The 17004-nt window shown below is 42.5% G+C and overlaps 1 protein-coding gene across 1 annotated transcript in view; it reads left to right on the forward strand.

The window, feature by feature from the left end:
• Positions 1-15212, forward strand: part of Spesp1 (sperm equatorial segment protein 1) — a 21743-nt gene extending 6531 nt beyond the window's left edge. The window contains exon 2 of the mRNA XM_029565105.1: positions 14184-15212. Within this exon, the coding sequence (XP_029420965.1) occupies positions 14184-15196 (1013 nt within the window). The 3' untranslated portion in view covers positions 15197-15212. The remainder of the gene's footprint in view (positions 1-14183) is intronic.
• Positions 15213-17004: the final 1792 nt, after the last annotated feature.

A 17004-nucleotide genomic window follows, 5' to 3' on the forward strand; every position in this document is an offset into this window, starting at 1 on the left:
GCAGACTTAATGTCCTATCACAGAATAGAGGGTAGGATGCCTCATTAGCATACTGGGTTTTAGATTACAGAGCCAGGATTCCTGGACCCTGACAGTTGCAATATCATCCTAGACTCCCTCTCCCTCAAGATGGCAAGCTTCCTTAAGAGCAGGTTGTGCCAACTCCATGCCAACCAGTGGGAGTCGAGATTCTTTGCCTCAGCATTGTTGTCCCCACCTCAAGGGTCACCCAGCATAATGGACCATGCCTGTCTTAGGTTGTCCCGTCCATTGGGATCTTACCTGTCATTGACTACCAACCCTTGAAAGGTGGGTCCCTTTGTGTGGTTTGGCAGAGGGGGAGGCAGGACATCCAGTATTGGCCTGTTTAAAGGCCTCCTCCGGGGTCAAGAATTTGTTGAAACCCATTGGAAGCCAATTATAGGTTGGTAAGGGCAAGGAACAGTGGGTCCTTGTTTGCAGAGACATGCCTGGCAAGATCTGGAGACAGGGCAACACCTAACTGAACTAGCCTTAACAAAATTAACAATGCAGGGTCCAAAAATTAGGAGATACCAGTAATGGCTAGAGTCTCTGTTTGTGAAGTGAGATATTCTAGGTTGTCCCAGGTTATCAGGTGTGCCGTTGGAGCCAGTTGCTTTCATGGTCTGCGATGCCAGGTTGGTCTCTCAGTGGTTGAGAGGTGCACCGCTTTCTCCAGGGTCAGGGCTGCCATCTCTGGGGTTGGTGGTTGTGGAGGGAGGTTTTCTGTCTCAGGCAATTCTGATGTTCTGGGCTGGGATCCAAATGGGGGCTGGAACATTATCTGGAAAGACACAAGCATAGCCTCGCCCTTACATTAACAACAGGTGTCAATAATATGATGGATATATTTGAGCTTGCCAAATGGAGCATCCATTTGCCATATCTTATTTGGGCCAAGACCTCTAGGGAAGGTCCCAGTGCATTGTAATGGCACCAGAGGGTAGGAGAGGGGCACAAGAGGAGCAGGCATGGACCAAATGTTTACAGCTCTGAGCACAGACTGTGCAAAACCGCACTTGTTCAAAGTAGCAAGGAGGTCCCTGAGCCTGGGCTTGTGGGATTTTAAAAGTGTCACACCCTACCGAGGCATCAAACCCAATGTTTTGAACATTGGCGTTTCTATTGTGCTCTGCCTGTCGTTCGCATTTGTCCTGATAAGCAGCCTTCCATAAGAGAAAATCACCTCCCTGTAGACAGGCACAGGCAATATTCTGCCAGTCAAAGGGAGTGTTGGCCGCATAGCTGATCTAATAGCTGACCAAACCAAGGGGAATGAATGCCACCCTCAACTGCTGCCTTACGCAGCTTCCTTAAGGTATCATGAGAATATGGATTCCAGACATTGGGGTTCTGTTGTCCCTGATTGATGGTAACTGGGAAAAACTGTGGAAAATCGCCCATTGTATCACAGGAGAGGGGCCTAGGCGGCAGGGGCTTCCAGTCCTCCTCTGGAAGGGAGGGGTAGATGGACTGGGGGGGAAAACTTCTTAGAGCTAGTGCAAGATGGAAGAAAGTAGCCATCTCCCCGTAATGGCAGAGCAGAGGCTGCCTTAACTTTCCGTTTTTGATCAAAGCCAATACAAGATAGCAGAGGTTAGCCATTGCCCCGTAATGGCGGGGCAGGGGTGATCTTGACTTCCTGTTTTTCATCAGGGGGACCCTCGAACCCTAATTCCTCATTTTTTACCTCATTATCAGCAGTCATTGTTTCCACATCAGAAGAAAAATCAGTTAGTGTGGTTTTGATTGGAAACACCTGGGACAAGCTGTCCCCACTATCCTGTTGCTTTATTTGTTTATCTACGTTTTTTAGTATGAAATCATTCTGCTCAGGGGCATCAGGGGGAACTCCCTGAAGTGAGGCCAGAATGACAGTCACAATGGGGTAGAACAGCCCAGATTGTGGGTGCCCCTCCCTGACTTCTCTCTTTCTGGCTATGAATAGCACACGAGCCCATTGATCTGGATCCCAATAGCAGGAATCTGTAAACCAAGGAGCAAGAGCTAGCACTTCATCTAATACCTTAGTTACTTCCTTCTCTATTACCCTAATTTGCCTACTCCTGAGGAGAGAAACCAGTGCAGCAGCCCAGGGGCCAGCAGGGGCTGGCAGCAGCTGGATGACTATTCCCCATATTGAAGGTCACTCGCCCTGCAAAACGTACCCAAAGGGACTCAGGAACCATTCAAGGAGATGATCAGTGAAGACCGGAGCAGTACTCCAAACCGAAGACAGAACGAAAGTGATGAGCACCCACAGAACAATCACTGGCAAAGAGGGCATCGGGAGCCCAAAATGTTCCCAAGTCTTACAGCCTCATGGGGTCGGGCTTTTCGAGCACCACATTGGGCGCCAGCTGCAGTCCCTGCCAGTGGCAGCCACTCCTCCGTTCTCGTGGGTGCCGTTCCTTCACTTTCACTGGTGTCGAGGCTTTCCTCCACTTTCCCTGGGCTGAGGCCTCTCTTCTGCTTCCTTGGTGCTGAGGCAGCTTTTCTGCTTGCCCTGTTCTGCCTCCTGTCATCACTGCTTCTGCCTGGTCCCCAACCCCAGGGCAGGTGAGGAGACTGTGTCAGCAGAGCTGCATTCAAACATAGGAGACCAGGTTCAGTGACACAGGTCTGCTTTATTGCAGAAAGGCACAAGCTTATATAGGGGTGGTTCAATCACAGCACAGCAAGTAGGATACCTTATTAGCATCATCCTATTTGCATAACAGACTTATTGTCCTATCGCAGAATAGAGGGTAGGATGCCTCATTAGCATACTGGGTTTTAGATTACAGAGCCAGGATTCCTGGACCCTGACAGTTGCAATATCACGCTAGACTCAAGCCTGTCTCCCACAGGATTTCTCTTTCCATGATGTGGGTTCTGGGCTTTGGACTCAGGTCCCCATGCTTGCGTGGCACACACCTTTAGCCACTGAACCATCTTACCCATCCTGATGAACTACATTTAGCCATCTTTCCTTAGGGTAGGTTTTCTGATAACAACTTCTCTTAATTTTTCCTTGGTTATCCTTTCATTCCCACCTACTATGAGGTTCTGGGTTGATACCCTTTGCCCATTTTATCTGGCATTCCCCAAATATATAATATTTCCTCTGACCTTGTGATTTCAGATTAGAATTTAAATTGCCATTCAATTTTCCCCTGTATGTCGGATACTGTTTTACTCTTTTTTCAAACTTGTTTTTTAAATTTTATTTATGATTTTTATGTATATGCGTGTATTGCCTACATGTAGGTCAGTGCACCTGTGTCATGCAGTGCTCACATAGGTCAGAAGAGGCTGTCGGGTCCCCTGGGACTGGAGTTATGGACAGTTGTTAGCTGCCATGTGGGTACTGGGATTTGAACCCATGTCTTCTGCAAGAACAATCAGTGTTCTTAACCACTGAGCCATCTCTCCAGCCCCAGATATTGTTTTACTCTTGCCTTTGTGTGTGTGTGTCTATGTGTGTGTGTGTTGTGGTGTGTGTGTGTTGCATGCACTTGTTAGTGTGTGTGCATGTGGATGTGGATGGAATTCAGAGGTGACTGTCAGGTGTCTTTGATTGCTCTCTGCCTTTATTTTTTTACCCTGGGTCTCCCACGGACCCTGAAACTCATTGATTAGGCTAGATTGCCCCCCCCCAATGAGTTTCAGAGATCTGCCTGTCTCCACCACTCCCAGAACTGGTATTACAGACCTGGCCTCCATGCCTGGCTTTTTTTTTAAATAAATAATTTATTGAGAATTTCATACATGCATATAAGGTGTTTTGATCAAATCCATGCCCACTCCTGCCCTTCCATCACCTCCCATATCTCCCCATCACTTTTTTCTGATAACTTCTTGTGCCCTTTCTTCTTCTTCTTTATTTTTTTTATGGGGCTTTTGGCTACTCTAACATTCCCCCTTCTGAAGAGGCAACCCTAAAATATTTTAAGGATTAGTAAAAGATCCCAAATATTTTCAACATTTTTGGCCTTTGGAACAGAGTAGGTTGCTAAGAGGTCCAAGGACATTGTGAGTTTTAGCCAAGAAACTGGCTGCTTTTCTTTGGGGTCTTTCTACCCTAACTGCCTAGCAAATTCCTGCCTCCTATTCTTATCACACCATCCTCTGAAGAGGTTACCCAAATTGCCAATAGAGAATCAGGACGCACACTGTGCTGGCTTCTTCCAGGCTGAACAGGGACACAGGGTGAGGCAATTGGAGTACCCTTTCAGTGGGTCTATTTAAAAGACTCCCAAATTTCATAACCCTTATCTTAAGGAGGAAAAGAAAGTCCTTGAATCCTGAATAGGTGATGTGAAGGAGAAGTAACGGCAAGAGCAATTAGCATTACAAGTTCTAGACAGGGAACTAGAAAAAAGTCAGACCAGGACAATTTTCAACTGTTCATATGAGAGTCCATTGGAATTTCTTGACAAGGGCTTCCAAAAGCATCCCTCGATTGGGTTCCTCCTCATTTTTCTTTTGTCTTCCAAGGCTGGACTTTACAGGGATGGATTCAGGATTTACTTTCAGGTATTTTGATAGCTGTTGGAGTGGTTAGAATCAGTGTCAATTCCCTCTCAAAGGCTTCTAGATAGGGGGAGAAAACAAATTTATCCATCATTTTAGAACAATAGCTAGTTGTCTCCCTTAGCTACAGGTGGGCACTACAGTATTGGAGACCAAGATTTGAAGTCTTACATCTGAGCAGTACTTTCTGGTTAGGAACAAAATCATCAATGAGAAATAATTGTCTAAATAACATTTTATATAGACTTAAGCCTAATGTCTGGGAAGTGTAATCCCTTGAACTCTTAAAGAAGTATACTGATGACTTTACTCTTTGCTTATACTTTCCTTTTGGGTGTTTAAGACCGCACAGTTGGCACAAATAAATCAATTTATTTTTATGCTTAAGGTCATTTGAGAATCTGTTCCTCAGGGGTCGCATGGGCTTGGGAGGAGCTCCTGGCTCCTTTCTTTTACCAGTTCCATCTATGTGAAGATAAGTCACAGGTCCTGTTCAACCATGTCTGGCTTCACTTGGAAGCATGAATGAGAAGTTTCCTCTGAATTGACTCTCCTCTTTGTAGACTGGACACTGGTTCAAGTCCATCTCGTGGGGTCTCCATGGCCTCCCTGAACAAGAGGACAGGTGACTCACCACAGTGAGATGACATTTTCTTGAGAGATGTTCCATAGTCCCCTGGAACTTAATCAACCTTGGAGGGCAAGGGGAAAAACTGTCCTTTAAGTCCCTCTGACCACATTAGTATAGGCCTCAAACTATGGCTGTTAAACATCCAATAAGGTTAGTTCCCCTAGTCTGGTACTTTTAATTATCATGTGCTATGTAGATAAGGCTTGACTAAACTATGACTAAACTATGACCATAGACATTTTAAGATTCTGTGTATATTTTTTTGTTTCATCCTTTATATATCATAACAAACCTAAACAGATCTTCATCACTTGCTTAGGCTTTCTCAATTTTTCTATTTTGGAAAATGTCTCCATTCCTATATCCTTTTAACATCTTTTACATTCTCGTTTCCTTTTTTAAAAAAATAATTATGAGACACAATAGCATTAACCAATAAATTTTCTGTCTGTTGTGACGCTTCTTTTCCTGAGGATGCTAAGCAATGCTTCTTCCCTTTAAATGTTCTGGTGTTGAGTCAATGTTTGATTAAAGTTTTACTGGGGAACCAATGAATTCATTGAGCTTACTTACTGAGATAACTGAGGGGTTGCTGAGGTGCGTGTATGACCTGAGGGTATGCACACTGGACAGCCTTTACCCAGCATGGGTCATACCTTCTCTTCCTAGCCTTCCCCAGATTATGTGCTTTAGCCCTCCCCAAATCCAGGAGCATAGCTGGCTTTTTAAAGGGTGCTGGGGGTGGGAACTCAGTCTCCACATTTGCCTGGTGGGCACCTTACCGACCAAGTCATCTCCTCAGCACTCTCGCTTTATTCAAATGTTTTTCCCTTTTCATTTTTCAGGACACTGACCAAAATACCTTGGCTTCCTCAGGTTTCTTCTACCTAAGTTCACTCATATTCTTGAATCTACCAGGTTTCTAACTCTTGTCAGATTGGGGGTGTTTCAGCCATTTACGTCTTTTTCTTTTTTAAAAAAATATTTTATTGTTTTTATTTTATGTATATGAGTGTATTGCGTGCATGTATGTAAATGCACCCATGTCCTGTAATACCCAAGGAGGTCAGAAGAGAGTGCTGAATTTGCTGGAACTGGAGTCACAGATGGCTGTTAGCTGCCATATGGGTGCTGGGAATTGAACCCACATCCTCTGTAAGAGCAGCCAGTGCTCTTAACCACTGAGCCATCTCTCCAGCCCCATCATGTCTTTTTCAGGCCTTTTCATACTCACTGTCTTTCGTTGGTCCTTGTAAGATTGATCACATTATTAGATCCTTCTGTGACAGTTTCATGAATCCCCAAGTCCCTGGGGGGCTCTAATCATGTTAGTCTATGTTTTCTCTTTATTGACCTGATGGACATTTGCTGTCTGTCCATTTCCCTGTTCATTCAACTTTCCCTGGTCCCCTCCATTTTGCTGTAGAGTCTAACCACTGAGGGTTTGTTACTGTGTTTTCATGTTTTTTATTCTAAAATTTCAACACAGTTCTTCTTTGTATCCTTTAATTCTTCCTGAAGCTTTCTGTTAGTTTGTACTTGTGTCAAGCTTGTCTATTATTGCTTTTTATTTTTATAGCCCAGGCTGCCTTGGAATGCTAAGGATGACTTTGATTTTGCTCCTCCCGCCTCTGCCTCTCAAGTGTGCTTACACTGTCACCCCCTGTTCTGTATGCAGTGCTGGGGGTGGAACCCATGGCTCCATGCACACTAGGTGAACACTACCAACTGAGCTACATCCCCAGACCCTCACTGCCCCCCACCTTTAAGCATATCTGTGTACTTTGGTGTTTCTGGGTTGACAGATTCTCCAGTTCTCTTTTTGGTTGTGCTTAGCAAAAAGAACAATGTGTTTTACAAGTAACAAGTAGAGCAGGCAAGGGAATTTTGTGATGTCCAGATATATTGGAATTCCATTGATAATGCCCTGATCAATACTATTTTCCAAGCTGTATGTGAAGTATTAGTTATTGCAAAGGAGAGACATGTCACACTGGTCCTCAGGAACTATCAGACATCTGTATAAATTATTTAGATAAAATTTTATCTGAAGAGTAACTTACAAAGCTGCAAGTAATTTAGAGACCATAAACACAAGATTTTAAGGATTTGTTTTAAATTGTTCTGTAACTTTTCATTTTCATAGATAATCAGTGTACGTTAATTTATTAGCAACACTTTTTACTTCAGAAGCAGTTTGGTGCCATGCTTCTAGGGTTTTTTTTTTAATTAGCTTTATTAACTAAAGTGAAATAATATCTATTGATTGAATTAATTTTTATAAATTATAATTATTTTAACTACTGCATATTAATTATACTGAGTAATGAATTTAATTGTAATAATTTTCATACATGTATGCAACATATTTTAATCACATTATCTCTCTAAACTTTAGTTCTTTAAATTTTTTTTTGCTTATGTGGTAGTATTCAGTAACTATAATGCAAAAGAGTTCCAAGTATGGCATTTTAAATATACGAGAAATAAAGATCACAAGGGAAGTGTTTCAGGAATCTATCTTCAACACCCCTGTGTAACTAGTGATCAGATCGAAAAACAAAAAATGAAATATGAGTGTTTGTCTAGCATGTGAGGCCCTAGGTTCAATTCCAAGAACTCTTCTCTCTGTGAGAGAGGAGTCTGTGTCTCTGTCTCTCTCTATATATACATACGTATATATGTGTGTGTGTGTGTATTAGTAGCTTACACTACTTTATAAGCATATTCTAATTTGTGCAAATACTTCAAATCTACTACAGAAATATGAGTGACTAGAATGTTCCTGATTTGTTACTTATGAAGTTGGGTTACCTAGAAAGAGCTATGTTTTCATTTTGCTCAGGACAAACTTTATCTTTGTGTGAAGTGAACATGTTCTTTTGTACATCATTGACTGTCAGTTCCCAGTCACACTTTGTAGAAAGAAAACATGTTTGGATTCTCTTCAATATCTGTAGACATCACCATGTTGAAAGGGAACTATTCGACAGTAGAGTGAAAGTTTGTATTAATTATTTTATCTAAATTGCACATGTACCTTTAAATATTTTATTCCAGCTGACCAGGAGAAGTATTTGTGTATCTCATGTCATTTTATTTACTATTCACATGTGTTTTGCAATTGAGTTGTGCTTCACCCCATGCACTGAACTGCTTTGCCAGCTTCCTTGTGGCGCATCCCTATGACAACATGCAAGGTTACCTGTGCCTACTTTGAATAAGGTGGCCCATGCTCTAGCCCATCCTTTCTGCCTACGAGCTGAACATAATCTTAAGCAAATTACCTGTCCTTTCTGAGCATCTTATTTTTCCTCTTTATCAAAACACTCTTCAAACTCAAAGCCTTAGTACGATGCCTGTACACACTACAGGCTCCATAAATAAGGACTGTTGTGATCGTTTTAATGACTGTCTTCCCAATTTCACATCAGAATTCCTGCTATTTTCGTTCATGCAGTTGTTCGCATCAATTGGCTAACTTTCCTATTGTTTCTGTCATGTCCTTGTACTATTTAAGAAGAGTGCAGGAACTCAAGTTCAGCTGCAGCCTTCATAGCTGAGCAAAACCCTGAGCAGAGGCCCTGGAGCAATATTCCAACGTCTCACATGGGAGGGTGTGTGTGTGTGTGTGTGTGTGTGTGTGTGTGTGTGTGTGTGGGTGTGTGTGTGTGTGTGTGTGTGTGTGGGTGTGTGTGTGTGTGTGTGTGTGTGTGGGTGTGTGTGTGTGTGTGTGTGTGTGTGGGTGTGTGTGTGTGTGTGTGTGTGTGTGGGTGTGTGTGTGTGTGTGTGTGTGTGTGGGTGTGTGTGTGTGTGTGTGTGTGTGTGGGTGTGTGTGTGTGTGTGTGTGTGTGTGGGTGTGTGTGTGTGTGTGTGTGTGTGTGGGTGTGTGTGTGTGTGTGTGTGTGTGTGGGTGTGTGTGTGTGTGTGTGTGTGTGTGTATGTATGTGTGTATGTGTGTGTGTGTGATTTGTGTATGTTATGTACACATGTTCAACTGTATGCATATGTGGAAGTGTATGTGCATATGTGCATGTGCATATGGAGGCTTGAGGTCGATGTTGGATGTCTTCCTCTAGCTCACTTCACCTTATTTTCTTTGAGCTAGAGTCTCTCGCCCAACCTGGAGCTAACTGATTCTGCAAGACTACCTGGCCAACAAGCCCCAGGGATCCTCCTGTCCCCGACTCTGCAGTATTAGGATTACACCTAGCTTTTCATATAAGGAGTACAGCAAACACTTTACCCACTGTACCATCTCCCCAGTGCTGGAGGGGATCCCTAACCTTGGCCACATTCTAGGACATATCATGTGCTCAAGTCTCCAACTGGTAAATATAGCTGTGATACTGTACCAGTGTAGACTGCAAATAAATATCCAAGGTATTGTAACTCAGCTTCTGACAAGTTGGCCTGTTCTTTGTAAGAATTAGAAGGTTGTTTGTGTTCTAGAACCTCCTGAAGAATGATGGAGAACAGGATTTCCTGGTGGCCAGGATCATCTGTAAGGAAATTTGAAGCTATCCTTTTACTATCTTGCCTGCAAACATTTTTACAGGGATCAAATTGATTTGCAAACACAGTCTTGGTTACTGGCACTGAGGAAATCATTCTGAAATGCATAAGCTGCTTCAAAGGGGCAAAAATGAGACAGGAAGCATGTGGTAAGAGGATGGATTTCAGAATAGAATGGTACACAGACCCAAGGGTACATTAGCAAGGGAAGAAAAGCAAGGTAGGAGGTAGGTTGCCTCTGTTGCTAAGCAGCCACAGACATGTTTTTTGGTGTTGCCAGAGTAACAGGAAAGGGGATAATGAGTGCCTGAGATTTTTTAAGGAGCCAGCTCTAGTCAGGGTCTCCTTTCCTTGTTCTTTAGTACCCTAACTTATTTAATAGCTACCTGGGTATCTAGTTTACTAGTCTGAAAACAGACAAGCTAACTTATTTGGAAATCAAGTGCTTCACAGACCATAACCCAAAGACAGTGCCCTCTGAAAAGCAAGGAAGCCTCTGTTGAGTGCACATTTTAGATTTGCTCATGTTTAGCCCAACTATTTGCTTCTAGTTGCCTAGAATTGCCTTTTGACTTTTTTTGAAACAACTTATTATAGAAAAAAATCAAATACACACCCAAGTAGAAGCAGTGGTATAAAATCTCCAATATTGCTAAAAAAAAAAAAAAAAAAAAACCAAAACCCCAATTATTATTCTCTTTTGATTAATCTTGCTTCATGGACATTTCCACTCACATTTCTTCGCCCTTGACCTCCTTGTCCTTCCCCCTAATTTCTTAAGCTTAGGATTTATTTATTTTTAAGTTATTTTTATTTATTTACTTTTATTTTATGCATATGAGTATTTTCCCTGTATGTATTTACACGTGCCACATTCATGCAGTGCCCATGGAGGCCAGAAGGTGTCCCATCCTCTGGAACTGGAGTTATGGACAGTTGTTAGCTGTCATGTGGGTGATGGGAACTGAACCCAGGTTCTCTGCCAGAGCAGCTAATATTCTTAACCACTGAGGCATCTCTTCAGCCCCAAGTTTAGGGTACTTAGAAACAAGTTCTAGACATCATATAATCTTATTGTGAATAGTTTAGTATGAAACACTAAAGAAAAAGGATGGTAAAAAGCAGAACCATAATGCAAACACACCTAAAATGATAAGAATTCAGGGGCTCAGTCAGTGAAGCACCTTGCACTGGAGGACCTGAATTTTATCCCTATAACCCATGTTAAAAAAAAAAACAAAAAACTGGTGTGGATAAGAATTCATATAATCCTAGTGCTGGGAGTTAGACATTCCTGAGGCTTTGTGGCCAGCAAGCTTACCCTACTTGACCAGTTCCAGGCTAGTGAGAGACCCTGTCTCAAAACACAAGTTGAATGGCACCAAGGAACAACCTAAGGCCGACCTCTACAGGTACATGCACACGCATGAATTTACACACACACACACACACACACACACACACACACACACACAAGAGAGAAGCTAAGAATTCAAATGTCTGATCACTGCTCAAAGCTTTCTGATTCTTTACATTATGTTTTTGGTTTGTTTGATTAAATTCATATCCAAATGGTGCTCCATCTCTGTCCTCTTTAATTTATTAAAAAAAACGGAGGCAAATGTCCTATAGTTTCCCAGAGCCTAGTTTTTGCAGTTTATACCCCATAGTGTAGCATAATAGCTTCTCTTATTGCCTTATACATTTATTTATTTATCATTTATTTATTTATCATTTATTTATTTATTATTTATTTATATTTTGTGTGTATGAGTGTTTTGCTTCATGTAAGTGTAATACATGCATGCAATGCCTTTAGAGGCCAGTAGAAGGCTTCAGATCCCCTGGAACTGGAGTTAGAGACAGTTGTTAGCCACCATGTGGGTGCCAAGAACCCAACCTGGGTCCTCTGCAAGAGCATCAAGCTCTCTTAACAGCTGAACCATCTCTCTGGTTCTCCCACCCCCAATATTGTTTTGTTTTGTTTTTTAAGGCAGGGTCTGCCTGTAGCTCCAGCTGACTTGGAACTCACCATGTAAACCAGGCTGGCCTCCATCTCACATGTGGAGGTCAGAAGACAACTTTTGGTCAGTTCTCTCTTTCTACCACGTGTCCCAGAGGTCAAACTCAAATCATCAGGCTTAACAGCAGGTGCCCTTTACCCGCTGAGCCATCTTGCCAGACCCGGTTTGACTCTTCTGCAAGAATACTTCACAGGTTATATTGGGTTGTATCCGGAAGCATTTGTTAATATTTGTATTATGTGTTTGAGAATATTTTATCTCCTTTCTATGCAAGTTCACTGTGGCTACTATAACAAATTACTACAAACTATATGGTTTAAAACAACAGGACCCACATGGCAGCTAACAACTGTCTGTAACTCCAGTTCCAGGAGATCTGACAGCCTCTTCTGTCCTCCATGGGCATTGCACAACACGGGTGCACTTACCTACATGCAGGCAATACATGCCTACACATAAAATAAAAATAATAAATTAATAAAATTTTTTAAAACCCAGGAATTTATTCTCTCTCAGTTCTGGAGACCAGAAGTCAGTTTCACTAAGCCCAAACTGAGGCACAGCCGAGCCTGCTCCCTGAGCTCTAGAGGATATTTCCTTTGCCTCCTGCAGTTTGTAGTTGCTGCCATCCTTGTGTGACTGAGGCCACAAGCCTCTACCTTGTCTCTGTATATCAGATATCTCTCTCTCTCTCTCTCTCTCTCTCTCTCTCTCTCTCTCTCTCTCACACACACACACACACACACACATCTGGTTTGATTTATAAGCCATCCAGTTAGTTGCGGGTAACCACCCCTGGTCACAATCACTTTTAAAGGTCCTGGGGACAGGGGAAGAGGCCTCAGACAGGAGAGGAGTGCCCAGACTAGATTCAGCTGTGTTCCAATTACTTTCACTTGCATACAAGATGGCCTACTTCCAGGTTCTTGTTCAAAGCTGACCCTTTTGGTTGGCTTCCCCCAACCACCACACCATAGGCCTCCCTCTGGCAGGAATTTCAAATTTCCCACCCTTGCTCTCCCCAATTAAGTTCCTACTTTTATATGAGTAAACCACTTTTATATGAGTGCATCCTGCCCTGTCCAATCCCAGAGGAGAAGGGGAGCACAGTCCTGTCCCCTCCTCCTACTACCTATAGAATATACAAGCCCAGACTCTCAGGGGAGGTAGACTGAGCTCCAGCTCTGAACCCCTCCCCTTGCAGGGGGGGTCTGTCTCTTTGCTGTGTGGTATATTGCCTAATTATCAATAAACCTTGACTGTGTGCTAGAACTGCAAAAAAAAAAACATTTTAAAATAAAATAATTTTTTAAAAAGGCCCTGGGATTAGTGCCTAATATCTTTATTCTGTTGTAATTACTGGCATAGATTTTGAGTACGCCTTTTTTGCTTTGCTTTTTGTTTTTTTTTGTTTTTGGTTTTTTTTTTTTTTTTTTTTTTTTTTTTTTTTTTTTTGAGACAGGGTTTTTTTTGCTTTTTGCTTTGTTTTGTTGAGACAGGGTCTTCCTGTCATCTCAGTTGGCCTGGAGCTTGCTAGGTATAGACAGGCTCACCTTGATCTCACAGAGCTGCCTGCCTCTGCCTGCCAAATGATGGGATTAAAGGTGTGAGCCGTCATACCAGAGTGTCTTTTAAAATTCATGATTAGATATTTTATTTCACTGTGTTGCTATTTAAATGACAGCTTTCTCATTTATATCTTCTAAATGGTTTTGTTATTTGTATATTTGTAATATTTATATATTGATGTTTTTGTTTGATTTTGGTGCTAGAGATCAAGCCTGTGTCCTATAGTGGGTTCTATAACTTGTTGTATTACTAAGTTTTCTTTATTGTAGTGACTTTTCAATGAATTCTTTTGTATTTATGATTTCTAATTAGACTATCTGTATATGGGGGAGTTTTAACTCTTCCTCCTGCTTCTAATGCTTCACCCTGGTCTAATGTTCCTGTCATGATGCATTTGAAGAGTAACTGAGATTTTAGTTAGCCTCATCTTTCCTGTCTTCAGCAGGAACACATCTAGATCCAAATTACACACACACACGCACACACACACACACGGGTGTGTTGAGAGAGGGTCTCATGTAGCCCATACTGGCCTCAAACTCCCTAGGTAGCCAAGGGTGACCTTGAGCTTCTGATCCTCAGCTTCCACCTTCCTACTCCTGAGATGACAAGTGTGCACCACCACACCTGGTTCATGTGATGCTGGGTCTGGAATTTTGGCTTGGTAAGTCACCTGTTGAATGATAACTTGGATAGGAAAACAAACATCAGTGTCTCACGTGCAGCCCTTGCCCTACTTTCCATTCATGCGTTTTAAGTGAGGGCCAAACCTGCGTTAGAGCTGCTTAGTTTTTACTTCTTGATTTCAATTTTAAGCGATAGCAAAGGGAATAAATTTAGGTTAGTCGATTCTATCATTGTGTTATGTGCAATCAATGTTACTTATTTTTTATTTTTCCCCCCTCAAGGCATAACCGTGTTGCCCGATGAAGAGCAACACTTGAATCATTATGTACAGGTTTTACAGAACCTAATACTGAGTGTTCCCACTAGGGAGCAGACCTCTGAGACGAAATCAAGTTCTCCAAATGATGATACTCCACAGCCGCGGTCGTTGAAGCCGGAGTCGATGGGCACACCTGGCGTTACCCCGGAGAACAACGTCCTCAGGCCCCACAGCGAGGAAACCACCACCTTGGCCACTAGCGGCTTCCCGCTGGGCGTAGAGCGGAAATCCACCCAGCGCACGCCCTTCTGGTCCATCCGGCCAAATAACGTCTCGGTGGTCTTGCGCTCGGATGAACCTTACATTGAGAAGGAAGAACCAGAACCCGAGCCCGAGCCAGAGCAACTGAGGACGTCAACCGAACCCCCAAGTCCGACAACCGGGGTCACCGAGCCCTGGGTGAGCACGCAGGTCACCGTCACAACCAGGTCCACCAACATGGACGTGTCCCCAGACACCGAGGATGTGCCCCAGCTTTCAGGCGACTCTAAGGACGAGAACTTGGAAGAACTGGCCGAACACGACCCACACAGCATGAGACACGAGGAAATTTTGAGAAAAATTTCCAATATTAAGGCCCAGATTCAGCAGGGGCCGCTGGGCATCGGTACCAACCCCGAGTACAAGGAGTACATCCAGGTGTCCAGGGAGCACCTGAAGCGCAGTCTGGCCCTCGCCGCTGCCGCAGAGCACAAGTTGGAGCAAATGTACCGGTCTCAGGTTTTTCCAGACAGACGGACCAGCTACCACATCGATGACCTTGAAACTGTTATTAATATGCTGTACAATTCCAGATCGAAATTATCGGAGTATTTCAGTATTAAACATATTCCACCAGAGTTGAGAGAAAAGGCTACCACCGTATTCAGTAAGTTAAAAAGAATATTATGCACAGATCAGATAGAAAATCACAACCACATTAGGAAGTTGCTAAGCAATAATATAAAACTTCTAAACCTTCTTGATGTTTCATGAGTAAATTCATTTACACAAACAGCTCATTCACAGGAAAATAAACATATTAGTGATTTCAGAAATTACCTAAAATATTTTCCATTATACTTTTGTGTGGTAATATCTTTATGTGTCATGTAAAATAGTTTTATATGCACTGAAAACCTAATTTAAAATAAAAATCTGGTTTGTGAGCTTGTAGTTTTTTTCTCATTAATTTTAAAAGTTGTGAAGATCTAATCTTTAAAATGTTCAAGTTTTGATACCACATGAATAGATGAGCTAAATTCACCCATTTTATGAGTTAGCAAACTGCTTGCAACTGTCTAAGGCAGTAATTTTAAAATCATTGCATACATTCTTTAACACCCTTTCAGAGAATCTAGGTTTTCTGTATGAAAAGCAAGTTCAAAGCTTGTATCAGGCAGGACCACTTCCATCTGGACATCATTTGCCTCCTTTGGAGGTGCATGGTTTATTGAGTCACATCCTGTTCTGTTGTCAGCCACTTTGGGATCCTTAAAGAGGGACTGGAGCCTGGGTCTGTAATGACATCATTCTCATTAGTTCCTCTTTTTTTGCGGGGGGGGGGCTCTTTTTGAGACAGGGTCTCTCTGTAGCCCCAGCTGTCCTGGAGCTCACTGTGTAGACCAGGCTGGCCTTGAACTATCAGAGATCTGCTTGCGTCTGCCTCCCGAGTGCTGGGATTAAAGGCGTGCGCCACCGTTGCCGGCTAGTTCCTCTTTTTACTTCTGTACATACATTTTAAAGCTTGGCAAATCTTCTGACAGGTGTGACTGACACCATTCAAGTTAGCTGTGTAATATTATAATGAAGGTGCAGGCAATTCTGTTTTGACCAGTATTGTATTCAAGTCCATCTATTTAATAGTCATTCCTTGAGCCATTTATAGATAAATAAAGATTTATTGACCCTTTGCTAGAACAAAATGCTAGGCTTTGAAGATATAATGAAAAGCTGTTTCATTCTCTCTTTTAAGATTATATCTATCTTAAAATTTTAGCTGGGACAAGTTGTTATGGGGTGAGCTGTTGGACCTAATCTAGAATGAGAAGACAACCCTTGGCAAGTGGCGTTTCAGGCCAGGGCTGAGAGCTGGGGGGGAGCTTAGCAGGGAAGAACTTTCCAGGTCAAGGAGGAGCACGCATGGATGCAGAGTTGAGACTGAGTATGGCAGGCTCAGGAAGTGCCTGGAGTATAGAGGGGCCAGGAGAACATCCAAGATGGAGCAGTCTCATATGCAGGGTTGGAAAAGAGCTCTCCAGCCTCCCGTGGTGCATAGTTAATATTGTGAGAAGCAAAGGACTGTCACGATGAAGTTTGTGTCAGATGAGTGTGTTCTTAAAACAACACAACACCCTAGCTACCATTTTAGAGGCAGGTAAAAATAGATATGCACCCCATACAAGCTAAATTTGACGAGTCAGATGGAAAGAACTGGCAATCAAGAGGTAAAATCAAGAGACTCTAGTGGCTAAATGCACATGTGTGACTGAGGGAGAAACAAGGATCGGGAAAAAAATTCTCATATGACTATTTTGTAAAAATAATTACATAAGTTTTGTTTCACAAAACACTGTTCACTATGTTTGTTTCTAAAAATAACTTTGCTGTGAAAGATTTCAAGCATTTGCAAAAGTAAACAATAATGTGGTAAAATTGACACCTATTGTTCGTCATCAACAGTTACGTTCTGATGGTCAGTCTTTGTCATCTCTCCCTCCACCCTTCCCCTGCTTCCTTAATGATGAACTAAACCCCCAATACTTGGATTATTAAATCTCTAAAAAGAACGATGTGCTGTTCTA

This window comes from Nannospalax galili, unplaced genomic scaffold, assembly GCF_000622305.1.
Source record: "Nannospalax galili isolate Female #2095 unplaced genomic scaffold, S.galili_v1.0 scaffold54, whole genome shotgun sequence".
Classification (NCBI taxonomy): domain Eukaryota; kingdom Metazoa; phylum Chordata; class Mammalia; order Rodentia; family Spalacidae; genus Nannospalax; species Nannospalax galili.